The sequence below is a fragment of the Saccopteryx leptura genome, chromosome 3 (genome assembly GCF_036850995.1).
Source record: "Saccopteryx leptura isolate mSacLep1 chromosome 3, mSacLep1_pri_phased_curated, whole genome shotgun sequence".
Taxonomy (NCBI): Eukaryota; Metazoa; Chordata; class Mammalia; order Chiroptera; family Emballonuridae; genus Saccopteryx; species Saccopteryx leptura.
Genome location: NC_089505.1, coordinates 88,145,371 through 88,173,316, shown reverse-complemented (window position 1 = coordinate 88,173,316; position 27,946 = coordinate 88,145,371). Strand labels below are relative to the sequence as shown.

Below are 27,946 nucleotides of genomic sequence, written 5' to 3'. Positions count from 1 at the left end.
TAGACGGTAATATACATGCTGGTCTGTGTGTGAGTGGCGGGGGTGGGGGCACACAGAGATATGCTCTGCTCTGAGGGGCAGCGCTGTCAAAGGTGGGTAATCCCAAATTACCACGCCGGAAGGGGTGGTGTGTGGTGATAAAGCTCCCAGTGGGCTTTTGTGCCTGACTGCCCTGAGTTCGAATCCCTCACTGTGTGACATGGGACAAGCCTCTGGACCCTGAGATTCAGGTTCCTCATCAGTAAAACGGGCATGGAAACGTCTCCATGGAAACAGGGAAAGGGTGGGATGGGGTTTCAGTGGCTGCATCACTAAGGACTCAGTGACTATCTGTGATCTCACAGCCTGGGGCCAAAGGTGTGAGGGACTCAGCTAATCAATAGGACCAGGTAACTTAGTCCACACCTTGGCTTAGATGGCCAGCAAAAATCCAGCGGAAGCCCCTGGTCTGGGTGTCTGAGTCACAAGCCCCCCATGATGTTACAGAGAGCAGGTCTGGGGCCCTAGAAAAGCCCTTGTGACAGTGATGAAATCCCCTTCTGGCAAGATTCTTGTGTTTTAGAGAACAGCTCTGCAACAGGCTAAACTGTGTCCTCCCCAAATTCCTACGCTGTAGCCCTGACTCCCAGAACCACAGAATGTGTCTGGAGACAGGGTTTTTAACAGGCGATCAAGTTAATACGAAGCTGGTAAGGTGGATCCTAATCCACTCTGAATGGTGTGCTCATGAGAAGAGGAAATTTGGACACACAAAGGGACACTGGGGTTGCATGCCCACACAAGGAAAATCATGTGAGGGCACAGGATAAGGAGGCCATCTGCAAGCCAAGGAGAGAGTCCCCGAGGGAAACCAAACCTGCCGACACCTTGATCTTGAACTTCCAGCCCACAGAACTGTGAGAAATAAATGTCTGTTGTCTAAGTGGCCTCACCTGTTGCCTTTTGCTCTGGCTGCCCGAGCTGACGGGAACAAGCACCTTCATCTAAGCATAGCTCCCCACTTCCGTGCATCTCTGCCTGGCCAGGGGCTTGTAGACCCTCCTATGCAGAAACCCTGAGCCTCAGCTCTGGTTCCGGGCCCAACCCCCCGCCCCGCCCCTTCTGGACAGGAGCTCGGGAAGCTCCGGTATCCGGGTCTGCGTGAGCACGTTAGCGGTCCTGGGCTGCCGTTGGCCTCGCCATCAGGGAGGAAACCCAATGAGCCTTCCGAGAGGCTGCCTGCCGTATGCACGGCGGCGCACAGGAGTCACGACTGAGAATGGGTGTGTTTGCCCAAAAAGTCCACTCAAAATGCACTTCTTGAAACTGCTACGGGTGCTTTCCTATGAAGTTGACATTTTTTTTTAACATGGGAATCTGATGAATGATAAATGAGTGACATATTGTCTCGTAGGTGACAACAGTATCCAATGACCCAGTATTTACGCTGACAACCACTTTGAAACCACCAAACTGGCAGTGGCTGCCACCCAAACCAGAAGCTTGTGCATGGGTGACGAGCCGGAAAGGCACCCCCTTCAGGGAAGCAACTCGCTAGGACCTAGGAATGATTATGACTGAGGTCACAGGGAGGCACCACAGTGTCACATCGAATCGTGTTCTGAGCTACTGAAAATAAAAAAGCAATCAAGGCCCTGGCCAATTAGCTCAGTCGCTTAGAGCAGTGGTCCCCAACCCCCAGGGCTGCGGACCGGAACTGGCCCGTGGGCCATTTGGTACCGGTCCACAGAGAAAGAATAAATAACTTACATTATTTCCATTTTATTTATATTTAAGTCTGAACAATGTTTTATTTTTAAAAAATGACCAGATTCCCTCTGTGACATCCGTCTAAGACTCACTCTTGACTCTTGTCTCCATCACGTGATACAATTATCCGTCCCACCCTAAAGGCCGGTCCGTGAAAATATTTTCTGACATTAAACCGGTCCATGGCCCAAAAAAGGTTGGGGACCACTGGGTTAGAGCATCGCCCTGAAATAACAGGTTGCGGGTTCGATTCCCCGGTGAGGACACAAATGGGAAGCAGCCAGGGAGGGCACAACTAAGTGGAACAACAGATGATGCTCTCTCCCCCCCATCTCCTCTCTCTCTAAAATGAATCATTAAAAAAAAAAAAAAAACAATCAAAAGGGAAGTCTCCAGTTGATGCAAGCACAAGTTAAACTGCAACCATCTCCTGCGCCTGGGGAGGCGGAGCTGACATGTTTAGTTTGGGGGGGGGGGTGCATCCGTAGTCATCTGGGTGCTGAGTGGCACCGACTCAAAGGAACAACCGACCCAGGCAACGCGCAGGCGCATTACGCACACATGTGTCCGCCACCCCCACCTGCTCTCTCTGACCCCCGGGTCACGTTCCACCATCGCCCCTCACGGTGCAGCCAGGACCCCACACACAGGACGGTAGCTCACTGGCTTTGGGACCAATGAATTCAAGGGACCTTCTCTAGAAACACCGTCCGCTTCAAAGAGAACTCCCCTGGATGCTGTTGCGAGAAAGGAGGCCCCACGCCACTATCCTCCCATCTTGAGCTCACATTCAAGTAACTGAAAATGATGCCAGGGCTCTTCACCAGCTACCCAATGAGCACCCACTCCCTTTCGTACCAGGAAACAGAAGCCAGGACAGCAGGGAGGGACGCAGCCAGGGAACCCGTGGGTTCAGACTTCCTGCTGCAGGGCGCTCTCTACCCAGAGCTCGCTCCTCCCTGCTCTGTATGAGGGGACGGGCACAAAGGCTCCTCATAAGTGTACCTGCCAATTCCTAGTTAGAGCCCCGGGGGCCTCGAACGCATCATGCAGCCTCCTAGGTTGGCCCCACAGCACCTGAGTGCAGGCCCTGCCATTCCCCGGGGGTGGGGTGGGGGGGTGGGGGGGCAGGCCAGGCCTCCTGATGTTATAACAGACTTCTTCAGGCTTATAAAATGAGAGCAGCGATGCATTTTTTATGCCCTAACAATTGCACTGAATTGTTAGCTTCGTCAAAGATGGCTGAGAGCTGCATCTACGTCTTCCCTTTGTCTCAAAGGTGAATTACTGAGCAGACATGCCCTGTGCCCAGGTCCCTGCCCTGGCTGAGACCCCCGTGGGCGCCTGGCTGGTCAGCTCCATTCCTTGGGGGGGTCGGGGGAAGGAGCGGGAGGGGGCACTGTTAGACGTGGGGGGGGACACTGGTTTGAGGCTTTCTCCAGGCTCCCCACCCCCAGCACCAGAGAGGGAGGGGGAGACAGGGCAGAGGGAGGAGAGGCCAAGTGGAGCTGCTGATAACCCTGCAGCCTCATTAAGTGGAGTCATGGGGAGAAGGCTTTAGTGAGGAAAGAATGTAGCTGGAGCCAGGGGTGCCATCGGCGCAGGGCGGAGCCGGGCAGCAGGCTCCCTTACGGAGGAGCAGGAGCACCGCGGGCAGTGGGCACAGGTTGGTCATTTCAAAAGGTAATTGAAATAATGTGTTAGGATAATGCCCTCAGCCGTCAGTGGTACCTTAGAACTTCTCATTTAATTTACCATTTAGGTGGACAGATCAGTGGCAGTCCAGTTAATTTCACATCTCTGCCCAGGAAATCCTGAACTTTGCACAATACTCTGCAGAAGATGAAGTAGTCAATCGAACCGTTTTTCATTATAAAATGTGTTTTCCGGCCCGAAGGCACCACTGAGGACAACATGACACAAGAGCTGTGCAGGGGCGATACTTTGAAAACAGCAGCAGCAACAACAACGAGGACACTCAGACCTCACCATTTCCTCTCTCCACCAGGACAGCAAAAAAAAAAATCGTCCTGCTAGAGTGAGGGGTAGGGGAGGCAGGTGGGGGTGGGCGGGAGGGGGACGATGCTGTTCAGTGCAGTAAACAACTTAACCTTGCCCAAGGACAGGGTCTGCCCTTTGTTCTTGCTTTCTGGGGGGGGGGTCTCTAAACCCTTGGCATGTCATGCCCGATGGGAGTGTCTTTTTTTTTTTTGGCTTGGGGGCCTTGGGTCACTAGATAGTCTAACAATATGATTTAAGGTAGGGGCTGGCCACATGGGATAGCTGAACGCTGGCCGTGCTGGAAGGACCAACAGTGTGCCTGTGGAGCCCCTATAAAGACTGGACAGTGAGGCTCGGGTGAGCTTCCCTGGCTGACCACACTCCGTAAGCACTGTTGCACGTCAATGCTGGGACAGGAATGTGGTCCCGACTCCCTGGGGAGAAGGCAGTGGAAGCTGGGTGCTGGGCCCCCCTGGACCCTGTCCTGTGTGTGTCCAGCCCCTGGCTGGTTTCCGTCGGTACCGTTCTCTCAAAATACAGGTATACCGTGGGCGGGACAGCAGGCGTGGGTCCCATGAGCCCTTTGGGGGAATTATTGGGCCCTAGCACAGAAGGTGCTCCCTCTCCCTTCATAGCTGCCTAACTCTTGCACGTCCTTCCTGCGTGTGCAGAGCGCTCCAATGAACACATGGAACAGTCTTCATACAGAACCGGCCCCCGTCAAACGCATTCTCTTCCTGATGGGGCCGCAGCCGGACTCCACCTGTCCTCATGTACTCCCCGAAGGCTCCGCACCCGTCCTTAGGGAGCATTCATCACACCAGTTGTGTGGTATGACTTGCCTTCTGTCCTAGACTGGGAGCTCCCAGAGGCAGAGGGCACGCCCAGGTAACATGTAAAGCCCCAGGCCCAGCAGAGTGACCCGCAGGTGGCTGGGGCTCAGCGGGTACCTGTGGCCAATGGGCTGGCTTCTACCAAGGCTCTTTTTTTTTCCCTCCTATTTTTTAATTAATTAATTAATTAATTAATTTTTAATTTTTAAAAATTTATTCACTTTAGAGAGAAGAGGGAGAGAGAGAGAGAGAGAGAGAGGAGAGACAGAGAGAAGGGGGGAGGAGCTGGAAGCATCAACTCCCATATGTGCCTTGACCAGGCAAGCCCAGGGTTTCGAACCGGCGACCTCAGCATTTCCAGGTCGATGCTTTTATCCACTGTGCCACCACAGGTCAGGCCAAAGCTCTTCTTTCCATCATGGTTTATGACCTCTTTGGGAGGGGGTGAGGTGCCTACCTACGAATGACAACCTAAGGTCACAAGTGCCAAAGGAGATGGGTGCTGTGAAGCTTCAACAGGGTGGTTAATGTGAAGCACTTAGCACGGGGCCAGGCTGGTCTTGCTGTCACAGTAACCCCAGTGCATTCTGGGACAGTGGGTCATCATGGAGATGGGCAGGTTTTTGCAGTCCCTGATTCTGCTACCCATCCATCCAACCATCCATCCATATTGCACTCCCACTCATCCATCCATCCACCCATCCATCCACCCACCTATCCATCCATCCATCCATCCATCCATCCATCCATCCATCCATCCATCCATCCATCTACCCATGCATTCACCAGGCTAAGATAAGACTGGGTCAGATGATGAGAGAGTCACAGAGGGTCAGCTGAGGCCCTCCAAGCCCCAGGACTGTGACCTACCATGTAGTGACTTACCAAGGATCTGGCTGAGAAGCCCCCCTCTTTTCTGAGGCCCGAAGGGTGGAGAGGTATGAGCAGCTCAGGGAAGAGGTGTGCTTGTCCCTTCCTAGTCCAACCTCAGTGAGCTGAGGGGAGCATTCTCTGTTCTCAGCTGGCGGCCCCGTAGGAGCACCGATGGCAGCCTGACCTGGGCACGTTTCATAAAGGAGCTTAGGATGTTGTTTTGGGTCATTTGCCTGAAGCCTGTCCAGTGACAGGGAGACCAGAAAGGGGATGGTGCCAGGTCAGTTCTGGACACCCTCCCTCCCCAGGCTGGTTCTGATACCAGGGATGCTATAGCCTTTTAAAGCTGAGGTCAGTTAGCAGTGAGGACAATGGTCACAAAGACACCACTGTCTGTCTACCCATCTGTCCGTCCATCCATCCATCCATCCATCTATCTCTTGAAGAAATATTTATTGAGCACCTATTATGCTCCTGGCTTCTTGGGACACAATGAAAATTAAGACTAAAATCCTTGGCCTTGGGACTCAGCATAGTCTCACTGTTGTCAATTCCATCCACACCCCTTGACCCATTTCATCCAATGCCACTGCCATACAGACATGTCACCGACTTCTCTCTCCTGCCCATATGCTTCTCTGAGCTCTGGAACCTATGTCCATGCGCTTACTATTGGCTTTTCATGTGGGTGTCCTTCAAACGCCACCCAATGTGTGACTGGTCCTCTACATACCTTAACCCACCTGCAAGCCTACCGATGCCACTTCCTAAATGTCTCCTGACTGTGCCCTCCTCTCTGGAACCTCCAAGTCCAACCGCCTTCCAAGCCTGGAGGGGTAACTGGTCTACCCTCACCCGCTCTGGCTCTCCCTCAATCCATCCCCCACGTAGCAGCCAAGAGCACTTCTCGAAATGCAAACCTGGTCATGTGGCCACCCCTCAAACACTCAGTGCCTCCCTCTCATGGGGATGAAGCCTGGCGCTCAGGGACCTGCCCGAGCGCCCCTCCAACCTGCCTGGCCTGATCCCTGCCTCCCTCCCCATCTTCCCAGCCTCCGTGCTGCTGCCTCCCCCACAGAGCTCTGTGCGTGCTGTCCCCTCCGCCTGGAAGATCCTGGTCTCCCCTCTTTATGGGGTTAACTTCTGCTGCTCCTTCAGATCTTAGCTGGATGGTCACTGTCTCAAGACATCCCTCCTCCCAGACCTCCCTGAGGAGCTGCCCTTCCCTTGCGTTGGTACAAGCTCCCCAAATGCTTCTTTGTGCAAAGGCTTGGTGGCCAGGTCTGAGTGTTCCTCCACTGGACAGTAAGCTGTGTGAGCACAAGAACCCTGTCTGCTCTTACTCCGCTGGACGGTAAGCTGTGAGCACAAGAACCCTGTCTGCTCTTACTCCACTGGACAGTAAGCTGTGAGTACAAGAACGCTGTCTGCTCTTACTCCGCTGGACGGTAGGCTGTGAGCACAAGAACCCTGTCTGCTCTTACTCCACTGGACAGTAAGCTGTGTGAGCACAAGAACCCTGTCCGCTCTTACTCCGCTGGACGGTAAGCTGTGAGCACAAGAACCCTGTCTGCTCTTACTCCACTGGACGGTAAGCTCTGTGAGCACAAGAACCCTGTCTGCTCTTACTCCACTGGACGGTAAGCTGTGAGCACAAGAACCCTGTCTGCTCTTACTCCACTGGACAGTAAGCTCTATGAGCACAAGAACCCTGTCCGCTCTTACTCCACTGGACGTTAAGCTGTGTGAGCACAAGAACCCTGTCCGCTCTTACTCCACTGGACGGTAAGCTGTCTGAGCACAAGAACCCTGTCTGCTCTTACTCCACTGGACGGTAAGCTGTCTGAGCACAAGAACCCTGTCTGCTCTTACTCCGCTGGACGGTAAGCTGTGAGCACAAGAACCCTGTCTGCTCTTACTCCACTGGACAGTAAGCTGTGTGAGCACAAGAACCCTGTCCGCTCTTACTCCACTGGACGGTAAGCTGTGAGCACAAGAACCCTGTCCGCTCTTACTCCGCTGGACGGTAAGCTATGAGCACAAGAACCCTGTCTGCTCTTACTCCACTGGACGGTAAGCTGTGAGGGCAGAAGAACCCTGTCCGCTCTTACTCCGCTGGACGGTAAGCTGTGAGCACAAGAACCCTGTCTGCTCTTACTCCACTGGACGGTAAGCTGTGTGAGCACAAGAACCCTGTCCGCTCTTACTCCACTGGACGGTAAGCTGTCTGAGCACAAGAACCCTGTCTGCTCTTACTCCACTGGACGGTAAGCTGTCTGAGCACAAGAACCCTGTCCGCTCTTACTCCACTGGACGGTAAGCTGTGTGAGCACAAGAACCCTGTCCGCTCTTACTCCACTGGACGGTAAGCTCTGTGAGCACAAGAACCCTGTCTGCTCTTACTCCACTGGACGGTAAGCTCTGTGAGCACAAGAACCCTGTCTGCTCTTACTCCGCTGGACGGTAAGCTGTGAGGGCACAAGAACCCTGTCTGCTCTTACTCCACTGGACGGTAAGCTCTGTGAGCACAAGAACCCTGTCTGCTCTTACTCCACTGGACGGTAAGCTGTGAGAGCACAAGAACCCTGTCTGCTCTTACTCTGCTGGACGGTAAGCTCTGTGAGCACAAGAACCCTGTCTGCTCTTACTCCACTGGACGGTAAGCTGTGAGAGCACAAGAACCCTGTCTGCTCTTACTCTGTTGGACGGTAAGCTCTGTGAGCACAAGAACCCTGTCTGCTCTTACTCCACTGGACGGTAAGCTGTGAGGGCACAAGAACCCTGTCTGCTCTTACTCCACTGGACAGTAAGCTCTGTGAGCACAAGAACCCTGTCTGCTCTTACTCCACTGGACGGTAAGCTGTGAGAGCACAAGAACCCTGTCTGCTCTTACTCGTTTGTTTTGATTCCAGCACCGAATCCCATGCCTGGCACCTAGCGGGGACTCCATTAATGGTCAGTGAATAAATGTTTACAAAGAGATTTCTCATAGAGGAATGTACGAAGTTGAGGGGGAAGCCAAGTACCAAGAAGGCATCCTGCACGTTGGGGAATGGGATGAGGTGGGCCTCAGAGTGGAAAATTTTCCACAGAACCCGAGACCTCTAAACCGACCCCAGGGAAAAGAGCCGAGGGGCCAGAGGGAACAGCATGTGCAAAGGCTCAGAGGTAAGAAACCACAGGGTATGTTTGGGAAGACCCGAGTACTTGAGTGGAGAGGAGAGTAGAGCATTATGCGAAGGGGGTGGGCTGGTAGTAAGTCGAAAAGGACGGGCTGAGGTCGGCTCTGTAAAGGGCTGTGTTCCCTGCTGGAAGGTCCTAGTTTACCCTGAGCTTCCCAGGGAGCAAGTGGCCACGCCCCTCCCTACACCCCTGCGTGCCCAGCTCTGACAGATCTCACTACAGCGGGTCACGGGCGCTAATGTTCCTGTCTGTCTGTCCCGGTGGACAGCACCTAGCTGCACTGGGCACACCATGGGTGCCCTGTCAGTCCTTTCTGGATGCATCAGGGATACGGAGGGTGGATGGAAGAGGAAGAACCAGAGGCCCCAGCCCGGCTTCGAGATGATAAGGGCCTGAGATGGGAAAGCGCAGGGGGACCTGGGAGGAGGAGGCCCTGTGGGTTTTGAAGGCCTGAATCTGCAAACCGGGGAGAGGGACATGGGGAAGGGAGCAGCAGGGGCAGGGCGTGCTTCTGGAGACGGACACCTGGGCAGCCGCAGCACACACAACTCAAGTCGGGCGCAGCCTCACAGGGAGACGCTCACTATGCGGAGGTCAAGAGCAGGCGGGTGGGGGCAGAGCAGCTGGACACACACCCTGTGTGTTGCTTTTGTGTCTGAGTGTCCTCACCTGTAGACTGGGGGACATCGTAGGTTGTTGAGTCAACACACTTACACGCTCTCCCCTATGTTTCGGGACCAATGGATGCAGTTGGGTGCCACTTTAGTGACACGTGACGTCGCCAGCTCTTCGACACGTGGGTTCCATTGAAGGGGGTGAGGTCTGGGGCAGCGTTCCAGCACATCTCTGGCTCGGGCAGGGGAAAGGACAGGTCTTTCCCCATCTGCTGATGTCTGTGCCAGTCCCTCTGCACACGGGGCTTGGAGCACAGGGTGGGAGCCAGGGCCATCGGTGTGAACAACTGTTCAGCGAGGATGGGCGAACACTGACCGGCGGAAAACCCCTCCGTCCGCCATATCAGCCCGGGGGCCGGTCGGCTTGTCCCTCACCCGCCGTGTGTCCTGGCTTCTGGGGTTCTGGTGGTTCTGGGAGCACTGGAGATGGGGGAGGGGACAGAAGGGAGGACGGCACACCACACTTGGAATCGGGAGGGGCTTCTGTCCTGATTCAGCGAAGGTGCAGGGCTGGTCACCGCTCTACTCGGGGCACAGACCCCTCCAGAAGGACAAAGAAGCTGGACAATGGGGCGACGGGGTTTCCTTCAAGTTCCAGCTGACGAGGGTTCTAAGTGTGCTTCCGCTGTGCTGGCTCTCTCCACCCCGCAACTGACTTTTTACAAAGTCTCCTGCTCATCTTACTAAATACAGGACATGACACATACCTGCCTGTCCCCCTTTTTTTTTTCTCTCTAAGGACTGAGTTCACAAGTGGAAAGTGTCAGCAGGTTACTGCAGTGGAGGGAGCTGGTCTTCAGCCTATCAGACTATTTTGAATGTCCTGTTGTCACCAAGGTGGGGGTACAAGGTCGCTGGGCTGCTTGGAAGGGATGAGAAACGTGTATATTTTTAGGAGCTTTTAAAAGCAGAGGCCTTGCTCCTGGCCCCAGCCAGGGACTGTTCTGCCTTTCAGTCCTGCGTGGCGCTGGATCGGGCGGGCGGTGTCCTCTCCCACCGACGCTGGGACCCCCGGGCCCGCGCCTGCCCCTGGAGGCCACACTGGGCTCTGCTCTGCCCCAGCCTCTTTTCCCTGCTGCTCATGCTCTGAGCCCCGAAGTCTCAGGCCACTGCTCCCCACCGCGGGATAAACAGATCAGCATCTCCCTTCTTTTCCAGGGAGGTGGGTTCTGGGGGCCAGCTCCTAGGAAAGGCTAAAGAGACAGGGAAAGGCCTGGGCTGGCAGCCTCCCAGTCCCTGCTGGTCTCTCCGGGGTCTCAGTTTTGCCAGGGGGGGGGCTTTTCTTTGAGTCTGTTGCCTTCAGGACCAGAGCTGGCCCATGTCCAGATAATGTGGTAGGATGATGGCAGACGACATGATTGACTTTGGATGCGCCATGGCCCTAGCAGGCCGGCGGGCAGTCTTCCAGCCCTGCCTTCCACAACAACCAGACAGACGGCGGACAGCTGTCTCCAGGGGCCTGACATCCACACGCTTTTTGGGGGTGAGTCACAGTTTGTCCCTGCTCTGGGGTTTGTCTCTGGCCCCTGCATGCCAATGGGAACCACGGGAGCCTTTTATCTCTGCCATTCAGAGCGGGGGCGGGATGTCCCCAACTCTGGGGACCAGAGAGCTGTCTTCCTGGGGCCCACAGACCTACCAGATGGTTTTCTGGGCCAACTCCAGAGGTAAGGCAGGAGAAGCAGGGCCTGGGTCCTGTCCCTTTGCTGCACAAGGAGGGACGGAGGTGGGAGACATAGATCTCCTGGGCCAGGTGGGTCTGTGAGGCTGCTGGTCCCTCCTGTCGGCCCCGCCGGGCAATAGCCATGGCTCTGAGCTCAGAGACAGGTTGGGCGACATCATACCCGGGGTTTTCAGCCATTTCTCTGGGCTCCTCAAACTCACATTGCCCTGCTTGCCTTACGATCTTCCTGCCTGCGGCTTTCTTTACCAGGAATGCTCCGCCCACCTCTCCGGTTTTCCCACGTGGCTGCCACACCCTGTTTCTTGAAAGGCCCTCTTCTCTTAGCCTCGCTGGGGTCACATCCACTCCGTTGTCCCCCAACACCCCGCTTGCTGGCTGCTCCCCCTCAGCCCCATTGCTGCTTGACAACCGGATCTCGGGAGCCCGTGGCCGACCTGCACCTCCTCCTCTGTCTGCATTCTCTCATGGAGTGATCACATTTAAACCCATGCCTTCGAATTCCATCTCAGAGCTGAGGACTGCCCAATTTTATTTCCACCCGGGACCTCTCCTTGGCCTGCAGACTTCCAACTGTACACTTGGCGACGCTAATAAGGCTCCCAACCCAGACACGACCACACCAGAGGCGAGGTTCCCTGTCTCCCAAACTTGCTTTTTCAAATGCCTCCATTTCAGGAAATGGTCCACTGATGCCCAGGGGCATCTGGGCAGGGCCCACCCTCCTGTTCTCATCCTCCATGCTCAAGTCACCGGCAGCACCCTTGACCCTACCTGCAAAGGTCCCCACACTGTCTCTGGGGACTCATCATCACCAGACTCCCTGGAACCACCACTGTCTCTGACTGGATGGACACAAGAGCGTCTGGGTGGTGGCCTGGCCAGTGGGGACATAATTTATCCTCCATACGGCAGCCGGGGGCTTGAAAACATACACCTGAGCATGCCAGCTCACCTGCTTAGAATGCTGCCACGGCCACAGGGTCCTCAGGATCAAGTCCCAGCTCCACGCCTTGGCTGACAGGGCCCTCGGGGCCCTTGTCCTCACTGTGCCGTCCCCAACACCCCAGGCTCCTTCTCTCCCTGGGGACTTTGTTCTTGTTAGTCCCACTGCCTGGAATGTTCCCTCGATGCTCTGAGCCTGCTGGCTCCTTCTGTCACACTGTTTCCCTCTGACCCCAAACTGAAGGTAGCCACCGGCACCCTCTACCAGCCCCCCCCCCCCACTTTTAGTGCCCTGAGATTCTCCTTGGTGGCTTGCTTGTTGCCGTGGGAATAAAGGTTGCGGATCCAAGGGCAGTGTCTGGCGCCCTGGACAATGGAAGAGCCAGTGGCCTAGCGGGGGGAGGCTGGTCAAGACATGTGAATTAAGGGGGAGGCAGAGGGAACAGAGAGATATGGAAGGATCCGGGAGAGAAACCCCAGGCACAGTGACCGCATGTGGGGGAGGCCGCGAGCGGAGGGTCCAGTTACGGCACTGGGTTTCTGGGTGGGACTGTCCCGGGCAGTCAGACCGGGGGCTCTGGATTTGGGAAGAGGCACTAGGGGAAGCTAGCAGGATGTTTTTCCCTTTACACGAGGCAGAGAGAGCCCTGGGGGGGACAAACCCTCAAGGACAGTGGGCCAAGGGAGCAGAACGGCCCAGGAGGAGCTTCCCAGGGCCTGTTTGGTCTTTATTTGACTTGGGGACTGTCAGCGCCTCTGACCTGTTGGTCACCCCTGAACCTTGTGAAGCCCTCTAACTCTAGGTTCTGTGGCTCCACCCTCTCCTGTGTCCCTCCAACTCCTGGGACTGCTCCTTCTCAGTCTCCATCATGGGCTGCTCCTTCTGGAACATTCTGTTAATGTCCCTGTAGCTGGTTCTCTCCTGGGCCACTCTCTTCTCCCCCTGCCTCAGAATGTGACCTTGTTTGGAAACGGGGGATCTTTGTAATTAATTCGTTGAGGGTTTATACTGGATTGGGTGCAGGCCCTCATCCAAAGACTGGTGTCCTTACAGAATGAAAAGTGGAGACACAGAGACACACACAGAGGGAGGGTGTCCTATGACAACAGAGGCAGGGACTGGAGTTATGCTGTCACCAGCCAAGGAAGATCAAGGATGGCCCCAGCCACCAGGGGCTGGAAGGGGCGGGAAGGATTCTCTCCAGAAGCCTTTGGCGGGGCATGGCCCTGCCGACACCTGGATTTTGGACTTCTAGCCTCTAGAATTGCAAGAGAACACATTTCTAAGTCGTGGAGTCTGCAGTCATTTGTTGGGAGTGGCCCTAGGAAACACATGCAAAGGTCAAGGATGGGCCTACCTCCGCACACCTCAAGGTGAGCCACCTGACCCCCAGGTGGCCAGGAGGAGGTCCTGCAAGAGCAGCCCCATCTGCCGGCGCTCTGGGGCGCCCCCATAGCCAGGATGAGACCGCAGAGTGCCGCCTTGGCCGCTGAACACGCTGGGTCTGCTTCTCAGTGCCACTCCTCTGCAGGGCACTGCTTGTCACTGCTGCAGAGAGGCGGCAAGGCCAGCCCCAAGGTGACCTAGTCCCTGCCACGCTCCACACAGATCCGTTTGGTGGGGCCCCAGCTGCAAACAGCATGGGATAGCTTCCTGGGGGCACCCTGGTCCCTGGCTAAGGAGGGCTGAGGGCAGGCACCCCCCAGTCTGGAATAATGGGGGCTGCGCAGACAACAGGGGTCTGCTCAGGAGGAGAAAGCCTGGGCTTTGGACAAGGCCCGGCTAGGTGGGCTACAGCTCAGAGAGCAGACGAGTCCTGCTGTTTGGCTTCCGGATCCTGGGTCAAACGAGCTTCTTCCTTGCCACCTTGCCTCTTAGATCACCACTGTGTCAAGCAGCGCCCAGAGACCCATGAGCTAATCAGCCTCGGTGTGCCCTAGGCCTCATGGCAGGTACATGCTGGGAGGCTCTGGGCAGTGCCCCCTTCTTACTGACGAGGAAGCCCCCCGTGTCCCTACTTCTCCCACTTGGCTTCCGAAGAGCTCCCCGAGTTAGAAGAAGTCTTTGGCTTTGACTGAGTGTGTAATTCAAGGCAGCTCTCCGCAGCCAGGGCAGTTCACTGGTGCTGCCTATCTTGTCTTGACAACTCTTGTGAATTCTGTATTCCATTGCACAAAACAAACTGTATTTGTTTTACTGAAACAGTGACATTTTAAATTATTTACAACTAAATTGCTTAACCTTTGTCCTTTCCCGTGTCATGTGGTCAAAGTGATGCCCTTAGAGTGTGTTCCCAGGTCCTGCACTTTCTCCCAGGTGGCTAGCGGAGGACACAGTTGGCCCGGAGAGGGTGCCGGAGGCGAGCTGGCAGGTCTGCAGGAGGGCAGGAGCTGCTCCAGGAGGAGCCAGCACAGGTCCGCTCATTCGAAAGCCCTGGAGTGTCACCACGGGAGGAAGCCAGCCCCCAGAGGGTTCTCTGGGGCCGCCTCACAGCTGACTGTCCTCTTCTGTTGCCATGGGGCTGGCCCAGTGTCTCCAGGGCACCGAGCGGTCTCTGCTCCTGGGTGGGGCGGCTGTTAGAAACCAGCCTGCCAGGGTGAGGCCAGCAGGACTAGGGCCACATGCCAGGGGCCAGCAGCCTGGAGGTCGGGGAGAGAGAGTGGGAACCACTCCAGCTACATGTCTTCCATCTGTGAGCATAGAGGGCTGGGTCAGACCAGAAGGCCAAGCAGGGAGACCAAAGCTTGCTTTTCCTTCTCTTTACCTCCCCCGATGGGAGCAAGGCTCAGGCTTCGGACATCTGACTTGGAGCCAGGCTGACCTTTGACCCCGGTGAGCTGGAGGGGCAGGCTGCCGTGGGTGTCCGCCCTGCCCTGAGGCTGATGCAGGAAACCTGCATCTGTGTGATGCAGTGTGAGCTCTGGTCCCTGACCTCCCCTCTGTTGAAGATGACAAGGTCCCTCCCAGACCCCAGGGTCAGCAGGGGGCATGCCCAGGTGGCCAGCTGGATGAACTCAAGAAAGCTGCATCCACACCTCAATCCAATCCTGTTATCTAGGCAGGAGGCTCAGCTGCCCAAGAAGCAGCTGGAAATAGTCTCAGTGTAAGCTGCTTAGTGGGGTTCTGAGGTGGGGGCCAGGAGTTGGGGGTGGGGTCAGTAGACCCGGGTCTTCTGATCTGGCCATGACGTGAATCAGATGGCTTATAAGAGAAAAAGAAGGCCCTGGCCAGTTGGCTCAGTGGTAGAGCGTCGGCCTGGCGTGCGGGGGACCCAGGTTCGATTCCCGGCCAGGGCACATGGGAGAAGCGACCATTTGCTTCTCCACCCCCCACCCCCTCCTTCCTCTCTGTCTCTCTCTTCCCCTCCCGCAGTCAAGGCTCCATTGGAGCAAAGATGGCCCGGGCGCTGGGGATGGCTCCTTGGCCTCTGCCCCAGGCGCTGGAGTGGCTCTGGTCGTGGCAAAGCGAGGCCCGGAGGGGCAGAGCATCGCCCCCTGGTGGGCAGAGCGTCGCCCCTGGTGGGCGTGCCGGGTGGATCCCGGTCGGGCGCATGCGGGAGTCTGTCTGACTGTCTCTCCCTGTTTCCAGCTTCAGAAAAATACAAAAAAAAAAAAAAAAAAGAAAAAGCAGGGCACCTAGAAGGTCTGTTTGCCTTCTCATCCAGGGACAAAGTCCCTCAAAGCGCCCTCCTGCTCCAGAGCAGCAATGGGGCCCGTCTGCATTTATTCTCTTTGCAAACACAGGAATGGGCAGACCCGTCTAAACAGACAGCTTGTCTCTGCACTCAGCACAGCCCTGGCTGTTTGTATCCACAGGGCCCAGAGCAGGCAGAAGTGACACTTCTCAGAGTTCCTCCCCACCCAAACCGACTGCAGGGTAAATGGCAGCCTGCCGGTACCCTGGAAGAGGTTCCCATTGCATCCCCACATGCATGCTGGCGGGCCCCAGACCACCTTGGGGTCCTGATGCAAATGGCCTGGGGAAATCTGTGCTACACCTGGACTTTGGGGGAAGCAATGGTGGGAATGGTAGTTCTTGGACTGCTTGGTGTCTTGCTGCCCCTCTTCCTGAGTACTCCTTCCTGTCCCCTTTGGCCTGGCTGATGCCTGCTCAGGTTTGAGGTCTCAGTGAAGGGTCACTTGCTCTGTGAAGCCTTCCTGACCACTGGGCTGGATTAAGCTCTTTTCACGTGTCCACAGGTATGTAATTATTCATCCGCGCATGCATCTATGACGCACTAAGTGCTGTGGTCCACAACGTGCACCAGCCCATGTCAGGCAGTGGGGGCTCCTGCAGACAGGACCTGTGCCCCCTAGAGCTCACATTGCGGGTGGGAGAAGGGAGGAAAAGTACTCTAGGTCTGGGGAGATACTGCAGCTTCCTGTATCCAGCAAGCTGAGCCCCCCAAGGTCGGCTTGGAGCTGGTTAGATGGCGGAGGCATCACCCCTACACCCCTCCCCCAATTTTTATGCTCTGTCTCTGCCGGGAAGGCTGTGCCCATCTGAGATCTGGGGAATGTGGTTCCCCTGTGCCTACACCCTATGCGAGGACGATTGCCCCCCACAGGGCCGGTTGCTCAGACAAAGGCTCTGTGCCCAGAACAAAGGCTGTGCGGCAGCGCGCTAGAATTCATTGCGCAAAACCGCGCACCCCTCCCAGCCTTTAGTCTGACACACACACACACACACACACACACACACACACACACACACACACACGCCATTTTCAAACACTGAATAAAGGCAGAAATTATCTTCCCCAAACATCCCTCCTGTCTGGGATGGGACTGGGGGGAAAAGAGCGTCCCTAGGATTGAGAGCCGGGTGACTAATGGCGGGAAACAGCCGCAGGGAGCCGGCGTGGGCCGCGGGGATCAGGGCGCAGGGCTGTGCACGTCGCTGCTTGTCCCCAGGGCAGGAAAGGCGGGCCCCTCCTCCGCGCGGGCCGTGCCGCAGTCCCCGCGGGCGCGGGCGCAGCTGCCAGGGGCTCCGTGAAGGCCCTGCATTGCAGCGGCGTCGGGCTGGCGTGCGGGCGTGCATGCGTCCGTGTGCACGCGTGTGCACGCGTGTGCGCGCCCGCGCGCGCACACCGCCCCCTGGCCGCAGCGTCCCAGTTTGCCCCGCGCTGCAGTCCCTCGCCCCCGCCCCTTCCCACCAGCACGCCTCCAGTCCCCCTGCACACGCGCCTCTCCAGCTCCCCGCAGCTCGCACAGAGAATTTGCCCAGCAACCATGGGGGCGGGAGAGGCTGAGGAAAGGCGCCGCAGAGACTGGAGGGGAGCGGAGGGGAGAGGAGGGGAAGGCTTTGCAGAGGCCAGTTGCAGCATCTTCCAGGACTCAAACGAAGTTCGCTGCCAGGCCCCCACCCTCTGGGCTGTCCCCTTTGCCCCTGGCGCTGTGCCGCAGTTCCGCTCCGCCCGCCCCCCACCGTTGCTATTTATCAGGCTGGGGAAAGGCTAGAGAAATAGCCTTGGGTAGATAAGTCACTTGTAATCATCCTTCCCGGGAAAAGAAGAGAGGGAGATTCCACTCCTCTCCCACTGCAGGGCCGGGTCTCCCAGGTCCTCTGCCCTGGCCACCCTTCCCTTCCCATTACTTGAAGGGACACCTGGCCAAGACCAAAGGGAAAGAGCAGCTCGGGGTCCTTCAGGGCCTGGATCTGCTTTCTCTCCTCCTAAGGGCTGAAGGGGGGTAGCCCTGCCACACGCTTTCCGCAATTCCTGTCATCTCTGTGTGTATTTCTACCAGGAACCAGAAAGGCGGCTTATTTAAACTAGGGAGGCCTACTGGAGGTCCGAGCTCCAAGTCCCAGGAAGGGGGATGCTGGAGAGCAGGGGTCCAGCTTGGCAGCAGACCACTTGCCCAAGGGGCCGGTATGGCCGAAGACTCAGGGGTATGTTGTCATGAAGCAGCTAAGGCAGGGGTCGGGAACCTTTTTGGCTGAGAGAGCCATGAACGCCACATATTTTAAAATGTAATTCCGTGAGAGCCCTACAATGACCCGTGTACCGCATTATCCAATAAAAATTTGGTGGTGTCCCAGAGGACAGCTGTGATTGGCTCCAGCCACCCGCAACCATGAACATGAGCGGTAGGAGATGAATGGATTGTAATACATAAGAATGTTTTATATTTTTAACATTATTATTATTTTTTTATTAAAGATTTGTCTACGAGCCAGATGCAGCCATCAAAAGAGTCACATCTGGCTCGTGAGCCATAGGTTCATGACCCCTGAGCTAAGGGGTGTTCTCGGCCACAGTGTCCTCCCCTACCGGCAACCTCCCAGTCTGGCTTGCTTTCTGGGCTTCCAGGGGCCCGGCCGATGTTCCCTGCCCTCCAAGCCACCGCCTAGCTGAGACTGGGCTCTCTGAAGGGTTCCATCTCCCTGGCAGCTCCTACACTGGTCCCAACATCCTACTGCCCACCCTGGTGAGGTGACCTGGTCACCCAGGGAGAGCCAGGGCTCTGCCATGTTCCCTGTTGTTCCCCATTTGTTCTGCAAAACTGAAACTGGATTTCCTGAACAGGAGTCCCTGGTCAGCCTGCCCTTATCTGTTACATCCTGCAGGTTGTCCGCACAGTGCTGGCTGGCTCCAGCCTTACCCAGGGGCGCTGCCAAGACCAGCCTGGTGCTCCCAGGCAGCCACTGCCAGGGTGCAGATGCCTGCTGACCCAAAGCCACCTCCCAGAACAGTGCAGAAGGTTCAGTGGCCAGGGTGGCTGCCAGGCACCCTGTCACTGTTGCGGCCGGACTGGGACGAGACTGAGGTTTGCACATTGGGTGACTCAGGATAGCTGGCCAGGGCATGTACCCAGCCCAGAAGTCCTCCAGAAGCCAGCAGCCAGCAGCCAGGGGAGTGGTGCTTAGAAAACAACCCATGCAGAGGGCTAGGGTCAGCTTAGCTAAGGCCCAATGCCTGGGGCTGCTGAGGTCTCCGGCATGAACCTCCACAGACTGGCACCTCTGCGGACTGCCCTGATGCTGAGGCCGTGTGCAGATACCCTTCCCACTCTGTCCCTGTGCAGAGACTGTTGGCCTAGCACCCTGGGCATAGCCAGGCCCAGAAGGGTCACCGCTGACCTCAGCGAGCCCTGCCCATCTCTGGCAGCTTTTCTGTGCAGGGGTCCTGATGCCCCGGTGGGGGTGTGGGGGCGACTAACGGTTACCAACCCCATGGACAAAGTTGGCAGGGCTGGGAGTCCTGTCTTTGGCTCGCAGGTCCTGCCTCCTCCCTGGAAGCCTGTTGGGGCTCCCCGGCCCTTCCGCCTCAGCCATGCCCATAATCCTGGGCTTATTTCAGGTGCTGTCCAGGGCACAGGCTAAAGGGAAACCAGCCCAGAAATGGGGTGACAGGTGTTTGAGGGCTTCTGGGAGAAGGTCTGGCTCATTATTGCTAAGAGGCCGAAGCACTGAACACACAAGCTCGCCATCCAGGCCTTGGGACCTGGAAGAGGCCAGCGCAAGCCCCTTGCCCAGCCTCCCACACAACTTGCATCTCTGAGAGGCCCGGGGCTCGGTCATGGCCTCCAGAAACTTCAAGGTCACTCTGGAAACAGCCCTGGGGGGCAGCAGAGGATGCTTGGACCCTGCTTCTTGGGGACTGTCAAGAGAAGGGCCTCTCAGCAACCTGGGGGCTTGTCTGACCACTGAGACCCCTGCCAGGAGTGACAGCTGCAGGCCCAAGCTCACATACTTCCTTCTGTCCCAGGGAGACACACACCGCACTCGGCCCGAGACCCAGTCCATCCTCCTGTGGCGGACACCTGCACCCCTCTCCTCCTGCCTCAGACTAGGAATATGGAAACCTGGACTTTTCCTCCTTTTTCACACCTTGTCCCCAAGGGTCCCTCTGCCACGGCGTCTGGCAAGGTGACTCGAGCGCGGCTCTTACCGTCCAGTGACAGCCAGTCATGCTGAGAGGAAGGGAGCGTGGGCAGGGCCCGAGCTTTGTACTCAAACACCACTGAGTTGGAGATGATCTGGTTGTTGAAGGCAACTTGTAGGGTCACAAGACCAGTGTCGTGGGCTGAAAGCAAAATACAGAGAGGTCAGGATGGGAGTGGGCACCCTGCAGCCTGGCGCACCACTCGGGACATGGAGTGTCTGTTCCCTGTGGCCCCTTCCTGCGTAATCCTGGCCGGTGCCCGGTCATGCCCCGAGGCCCAAGGCTGCGCTGCTCCTCCCGGGAAGCTCCTCCAGACCCTAGACTGAGCCGGGCACCCTGGGTTACTCCACACCCCGTTCTGTGATGGTCTCTCCGCTCCTCTGCTCCCTGGGGAGGGCCGGGAGCAGGAGTTCAGTGCAGATTTGCAGAGTGAATGAATGAATGAATGAGCAGATGAATGAGTGAAAGCCCTCTCTCCCCCATGGTGGCTGATGGCTCCCCGTCCCCTTCACCCTGGACAGGGTTCAGACTCCTTTGTGCTTGTTTCTATTTCACCTTTCCTACAAGCTTGTCCTGACTCACTTAGCACAGCCTTCTGTGTATTTTTAGAAGTTCTTCTGTCTCCCCGATGATGAGAGCAGGGCTGTGCCGCGGCCCAGGGGTGCTGAGCCAGGGGGACGGGGGGGGGGGGAGGGTGCTTACTGGCACGAAGCCTGCGCCTCCCCCCTGTGCCTGGACCTTGAGCTCCGGGAAGGCAGGCTCGCGTGGGTCTCGTGAGCTGCTCCGGCCCCCACAGAGGCTCAGGGAAGACCATTGTTTGAATGAACGAATGGGACATTCTCTTTGTCAGCCGAAGGAAAGCCCGGCCCTGGGGACATGGGAGACCCGCTTCATGCTGGGGTTGAGGCTGCTGCTGTGGGTTTCTGTCGAAGTCGTGGGGGCTGCATCCACAGAGGTAGCCTGGAGGCCAGTGGTGGGCGTGTAGGCGGGCGTGCCGCCCCGCCAGGCCTCGTCTCCTGGTGGGCACCGGGCAATGTGCTCTCTGTCCTGCTTTTCTGGAATGCCAGGTCCCAGTGCCTGGGGCCTCCCAGGACAGATTCCCAGGGAGGACGCATGGACTCTGGTTTTCCGAAGCTCACGGACTGGAGGAAACTGTCCAGGTCAGCTGTTCCCCAGGGCAGAGTAAAGCTCGCTTCCCCCGAGTTCTCCTGTAGACCTCACTTCCCACAGGGAGAGCAGCTTGTGGATCTGTGGCCTCTGTCCAGCCCAGGTGGATGTATTATGCCATCGTCCCCGGAGCAAGTTTTCAGGAAGTCCCTGCCCCATGGTGACCAGTGGGATTTCTTCCCCCTGTACTTTCCACTCTGGAGTGTTCGCTCAGCTCCAGACCACGAACTGAACCGCGGCCCCACGGTGGGTGTGGCTCCCGGAGGCCCTCCCACGGAGCCTCTCTGGGCAGGAATCTCCAGCCAAGGCCAGGACCTCCGGAGCTCTGACAGCATCCCCAGGCAGACCTCCAAGCCTGTGGTCACTTGCTGCCCTGGAGATGAGCCTGGTTTACCAACAGGAAGAAGGGGTGGTCAGCACACACCCACCTGAACCCGCCCAGTGCTCAGCTCTGCCCCTCGGCTGGCCCCGGTGGAGTGCAGGGCTTCCCTGTACAGACATCCCAGCCGGAAGGTTCTCCTCCACTGCTGTCCCTCTCCCACCATCACCTGGCACTTGCACACCCTGCAGTGATGCTGGGATTCCAAGGTAGCCCTTCCTTCTCCAGAAAGACAAGTGAAGAGGACCTCCTGTGGCCTCCTCGGGCCCAGCCCAGCAGCCCAGCAAGCAGCCCACCCACGCAGGCCCACCACACAGGATGCTTCCCTGACTCTCTCTCCCTCCCCACACGCAGTGCCTCCGGGAGTCCTGGGTCCGCCCACTCCTGTCCTCCTCCACAGCTGTCGCATGGATCCCAGCCACCATTTCTTGCTCAAACTCCTGCATGGCCTCTGCTGAGGACCACCTCAGCACAGCAGAGACCTGTTCCTGCTGGGGGTGTCCGGGGAGCCCTATTCCAATGCTCCCACAGTAAAGCAGTGGAGTGCATTGCCCAAGGGGACCCTCCTCCTCAACTCAAGTCAGGAGAGATCACCCCTCTGCCCTTTTCCTACAGTTTCCCTGCTTCTGTCCTTCCTTCCTGCCATCCTTCCTCCTACATACCCAGGATCAGCTTTTAAAGATATAATTTGTATCAAGTTACTCCCACTTAACACTAAGGGCTTCCCACTGAAAGTAAAACCAAACCAAACTCCTTCCTGTGACTTAGAAGGATGGACACGATCTGGTTGGTCCCTGCTATCTTCTCTAGCCTTGCCATGTTCAACCCCACCCCCCACCTTTATAGCTCGCTGACGTCCCAAGCCTCTTCCTGCCTCAGGGCCTTTGTACCTCCTTGGTCCTCTGCCTGGAAGCTCTCCCCCACTCTTCCTATGACTGGCTCCATTTCCATCATTCAGGTCCCAGCCTGTGAGAAGCCTTCCCTTGTCAGTCTATCTGAAGGAACTGCCCTCTTCCCAAGTTACGGCACCACGTGACCATATTTTTAGTGTCCTGATATAGTTTTCTCCAGTTATCTTGGTGATTGCTTTGTTTCCTTATTTGTTTTTGTCTTCCTGCAATAGAGTATAAGTTCTGTGGGAGCTGGGACTAGGTCTGTCCTGATCTCTTTATGCCCAGGACCAAGGTCATTGCCTGGTGTACTGTGGCCACCCAGTAACTGTTGAATGAATCACTTCAAAATGCTGTGTACTCGCTCACCTCATTTGAAATGTCATCTTTTGCCTTTCAGTGACTTCCCGGGCATCCAGGGTAGGGCCGTCCAAAAGCCCCAAGGCAAAATCTTCTTGTCAGTGGCTCCTATCTCTTCTTCTGAGTTTGGCTGCCTTTCCTGGGTCCCAAGTCCTCCTCTGCGGCTGTCCCACCCTTCACTCTGTGCCCTGGCTTGCCTGTCCTCTTCCCGGCTTGGGAGTGCCACTGAATCTTGTAGGAGACGTGTCTTCTGTGGCCAGCAGTGGTGGTGGAGCGGCCCAGAACGATGCTCTGGGTCAGGGTTGTACAGCCCCCCCCCCCATCTTGCTCTGGCAGGTGTGCCAGGCTGTACAGCAGGTGTGCCAGGCTGGTAGGTAGAGGTCATCTGTGGTCCCTATGACCCTCCCCACTCACTCCCGGTGGCCCTCTTCCTATGTTACTTACTCCCAGCCCCCAAGGTGGCCGGCTGTGCTCAGAGGTCTCTGAACCTTTCTTTTCAGCGAGGCTGGTTGGGTTCTGACTTCAGGTGTTCCTCCAAGTTCAGCTCCAGCTTCCTCAAGCCCCCGGGAGACCAGGGATGACCCCTTAATCAGCCAGCCTTGTCCCCCACAGTCAGGGTCAGGGTCTGCATCTGGGTCTTACGTTTTGCTCAGTGCCAGGCACCTACCCAGTACCTGGCAGACTAGCCGACAAATGGAGAAATGAATGGATGGATGAATGCACCCCGAGCTCTCGTACAGAGCGGCACGTTTCTGTTTGGGCCTCAAACCGAGATGTCCCACAGGGGCGCCGGCTGCGGTCAGTCGCAGAATGGCAGGGTGCTCTGGCAGCAGGCCCCACGCTCCATGTGCCTTGGGGGCTGTGGCTTCTTGCCCCTGTTGTCTGTCGGGCCCAGGTGCAGTCTGTTAGAAGAACCTAACTGGCAGCAGCCCGGGCAGAGCCCGCCAGCCAGCTCCGGGGACCCAGAGTGCTGTGGGGCCAGGAGGGCTGCCCGCTGAGATCCCCGGCAGGCCTGGTGCTCGCCTCCTCACCCTCAGGCCAGTGAGAGCGGAGGCCTCAGCCGTGGAACTCCTCTAGGGACCGAGCACGTGAGCGGGAGCTTTGGGGACCGTCCCCCACCTTCCACTCTCACCCATCTGGCTGGTTTTGAAAGACGTGGAAACAACCACTGAGCTGGTCACACAGATGGTAACTGGCTGATTGGGTCACTCTGCCCTGTAGCTGACCCCTCCCCCCCCAGGGCTTGCCAGGTCCTGGCCTGGGACAGTATCCAGAGGGCAAGCAAAGGGCCAGATAGCTTAGGGCAGGCGCAGCCGGGGTCCTCCACCAGGCGAGGGTCAGGTATAGGAAGTGGCATCTATTTATAGGCCAGGAGAGGCCTGTTCCAGCAGCAAGTGATAAGTGGACAGCTTAGAAGCACAACGCCCTCTCCCTGGACCCTGCTGGTTAGTCACACTCAGCCCCCCGCTGTGATGGGCTGCCGCAGCCGGCCAGCTCAGATGGCTGTGCTCCAGGACGGGCAGGGCTGCCAGCAGCCAAAGGGGTCGTGTGGGTCCTCGGGAGCCAGCTGGGCGGCTAGTGGGGTCAGGGCCAGCAGGGAGGGGTGCAGCCCTGGCCCCCTGGAATATTTGTGATGAGGGAGGGGCTGGGTGCCTGGCTCTGGAGCATTCCACGGGGGTGGGGGTGGGAGGGGAAGGAAGAAGCTTCCCGTAACCTCGAGACGGAGGGGGGCACGAACAAGCAGGGCAACCCCAGGCGCAGGCTGGACCACCCAGGAGGAAACTGGCACCTGGCACCAGCTCCTAATGCTGCTGCCCTGAGGCCCCACCCTCACTTCTCTCTGCCATCAGCAGCCCTCCCCAGAGAGGGCTCTCTCTGTCCTGTGCAGGCGCCCTGGCTCCAGATAAGGTGGCTGGGACCCTCTGCCCTTGCCACCCCCCCACCCTATTTGTGGCTCCATTCACTGCCTGGGCAAGCTGGACAGGTCAGCCCTGGGGCTAAAGGTGTGTGCGAGGGGCCAGCCAAGCGGTGGCCCCGGAACCAGCCCAGGGAACAGGAAGAGTGAGCTCTAGGGACAGATTCCCGTACAAGCAACGTTCTGTTTCCTGTGATGTGCCAGGCACCCTTCGAGCCCTGGGGAGACTTGGTGACCCCGCATGGAGCGGACAGGCCACCAGGGAGGTAGTAGTGCCAGAGATCGAGGATGAGTTGACCAGACGGGGACACCAAGCTAAGTAGATGATGAAGAGGCCCCGAGTGACAGCACACGGAGCTCCTGACCCTGACCCCAGAAGCGCATTCTCCTGGGCATGGGGTGGGTGGCCTCATCCAATCACACGGGGTTTGTGCGGATTGTTCTTAGGTTGACACCCCACTCCCCATCGCCCACTAGGCCTTCCCCATTCCTCTCTGACCTGCTCTGGACCCCAGGGGGGCTGACCCTATGGACCCCAGGGCCTCGGCTCTCTTGTTCTTACAGCGGTCGGTTAGCTTGAGCCGTGGGGCACGTGGGCAGGAGAGACATCTGCCCCGCGGCAAAGGTGGCCTCTGACTCCAGGCGGCTCCTGTCGGCCCTTCTACCCGCCCAGCGCTCACCAGCTCCAGAGACCTGTGCGGTCAGCGGAGGTTAGAGCTTCCTGCTGCAGCCAGTCCTGGGTGTGCTGTTCTCCACAGAGTCCCCTCACCATTCAGAATCCCTGCCAGCTGTGCCTGTGTCCCTGTCTGATATGTGGTCCATGAGTCAGAACAGATGACGTTGTAATAGCCGATCTGGGGACCACCTTTTTTTTTTTTTCTCATTGATTTTAGAGAGACAGAGAGAGAATCATTTATTCGTTGTTCCACTTAGCTGTGCATTCATTGGTCGCTCCCCATATGTGCCCTGATTGGGGCTCGAACCCGCAACCATGGTGTTTTAGGACAACACTCCAAATGACCGAGCCAACAGGCCAGGGCCGCGGCACCCACTTCTTCATGGCTGAGGAGTGTGAGGCCCAGAGTAATGAAGTGACCCGGGGTCACCTGGGCCCGTGCCAGGCCCTGGCCGTGCGGGCGCAGGACATCTCACCTGGGCAGTAGCAGCGCAGCACTCCAGGCTGAATCAGGGACGCAGGCACTGAAAGCTGGTCGAACAGGCAGCTGTAGTTATTGCTGGCTTCTTGCCATGGGCCTGTGATGAGGACCTTCACTCCTCCCTGGGGGGTGGGGACAGACAGCAGGGATGAGTGTCAGCCACCGCGGGACGGGGGACGAACGGGGGATGCAGGCCTCCATGGGTAAGCCCTGACTTTGGAGAATGGCGGTTTCAGGATTGCAGCAGGAAAAGGGGACCCCAGGCCTCCTCCCCTCGTCCCTCAGAGCCCCCAGATGCGGCATGGGGCCGGCAGGTCGGACCCATGGCCCCCTCGGGCATCACTTTTGGTTCTGGGCAGAAAGAACACAGAGTTTTCAAACCTTTTCAGCACCTGAGAAAGTGGGACCCCCTAGAAGGAAGTGGAGGAGAGTCATTTGTTTGTGGACAATTTTGAGTTTGGAAAACAGGCCTGAGCATCTTAGTGTCCCCACAGAGACTGGAAGTTCCAGTGGAATCATGGGAAGAGACCCAGGGTCCCCAGGGTGTGGTGGGGATGGGGAGGGTGGAAAGGGGGGATGAGAAAGGCGACCAGGAAGAAGGCGGAAACAGAAAAAGGGGTTGCTCCAGGCAGCAGAGGGGCTTAGAGCTGGGGGTCGGGAAGGAGGTGGGTGTGAGCCCAGCTCTGTGCTGAGCCACCAGGGCATTTGTCTGTGCTGCCACCCACACAGCCACATGGGCCCCTCCCTGCACGCACACTGCACAGGCAGGCGCTGATGTGAGGGCAGCCAGGCTGGGGCTGCAGCTGCTCCTGCAGGCGGGGGTGGGGGCTGGGCTGGGGAAGGGGGGTGGGAGGGGGCTTTGACCTTGCTCAGCTCCAGGGAAAATGGCCTCACCCCCAAGGACCCCAGACACACTGTCACCCAGGGGGAAAGGCTCCGCTGCTCCTGGATCTCCTGCTGGGACCTGCCAGGCCACTCCCTGGTCAGTCTTGCTTCACATCCTGTCCCTGCTTAGTGATTCCTGGTACCTCCTTGCATTGTATCATGTCCGATGTGGACAGTGAGTGGTAGGTCCCCTATCAGGGTTCAGACAGCTGAGGGAGGGCCCAGTTACTGAGTGGGGGAGGCTGTCCCAGGTGGTAAGGGGGACAGAGGGCAGGGGTGTCCATCCACCCTCCCAGAGGGAGGCCAAGAGCTGCCCAGGACAAGGCACCGAGTGCCACCCAGTGTCTGGGCAGGAGGAGGTCCAAAGGTACGTCTACTGGAGTTATGGTGCAGTGGAGGGCATGAGAAATGTGGGGCCCAAGGCCTCCTTCCTCCAATTCCCCAGGACAGAGGCCAGACCCCAGCGCTCCTCTTGCTGCCCAGGCCAGCAAGACCCTCTCTCTTGCTCAGTCACCTGTTCTTGGGTGACCTCTCCTTGGCACTGGCCCATCCCTGCTCTAGAGAGACCTCCAGCCTCAACATGGGGCTTGTTCTTGAGGTTCCCACAATGTTCCTGGAACCCGGACCAGCCCAGAGCTGGCATAGGGTCTTTGGACAGATGAGGCAGAGGTGGCTCCCATCGGTTCCACTATGGAAGGCACTCTCCCAGGCTGGAAGGCATGTCCCCTGTGCTCGTGGGTGGGGCCTCCTCTGGGCCCAGCAGGCTTTAAAGAAATCATTCTACAGCAAGGCAACCAGAGTTTGGAGGGCAGTGGGGAGAGGGCACAAGATGAGGAGCCAATAACAGGAAGCCTGCTCTTGTCTCTCAGGGGCTGTGTGTTCTTAGGCAAGTGCCCAGCTTCTCTGGGTGGCATCTGATTTCCAGGGGACCCTCTGGCCTTACATTCTTTGGTTCTGCTATCTGGCTCAGTAGGAAGATGTGGAGATCTGTTGGAGAGGCAGGGCTGGGGCGGTGCAGGGCTGGGAAGCATGTCCCACGACCCAGGCAGAACCTGACCCTGGGATGCCTGGTTGCGCCAGAGGCCAGCTCAGGGCACAGTCCTCCCTGTTTCCTAGGAAGTGGGAGAGCAGTGATTTGGAAAGGCTGTAGACAGGTACTGTGTGAGAATAGAGAAGAAAAATAACGCCCATCGCAGCTGCTAGCACGAGGCTGGGGCGGCGGGGAGGAACAAAGGGCTGCAGAAATGACTGGAGAACATCAGGCCCTTCTCCATGGAAACCGCCGCAGGATGCGCTCAGCATCCTTCAGTTCAGGGGATGGTTTCCATGGCGACGCGCGCCTTGCTGCGCTGAATGGTGGTGACG

General features: G+C 57.5%; 1 protein-coding gene across 5 annotated transcripts in view; it reads right to left on the bottom strand.

The window, feature by feature from the left end:
* The window catches only part of LOC136399599 (calmodulin-binding transcription activator 1-like), a 729,052-nt gene that overhangs the window by 58,494 nt on the left and 642,612 nt on the right, over positions 1-27,946 (bottom strand). For all 5 annotated transcript variants that reach the window (XM_066374925.1, XM_066374924.1, XM_066374926.1 and 2 more), the window contains 2 exons: positions 25,692-25,818; positions 19,835-19,969 (listed from right to left, as the gene is read on the bottom strand). In XM_066374925.1, coding sequence (XP_066231022.1) covers positions 19,835-19,969; positions 25,692-25,818 — 262 coding nt within the window. The remainder of the gene's footprint in view (positions 1-19,834; positions 19,970-25,691; positions 25,819-27,946) is intronic.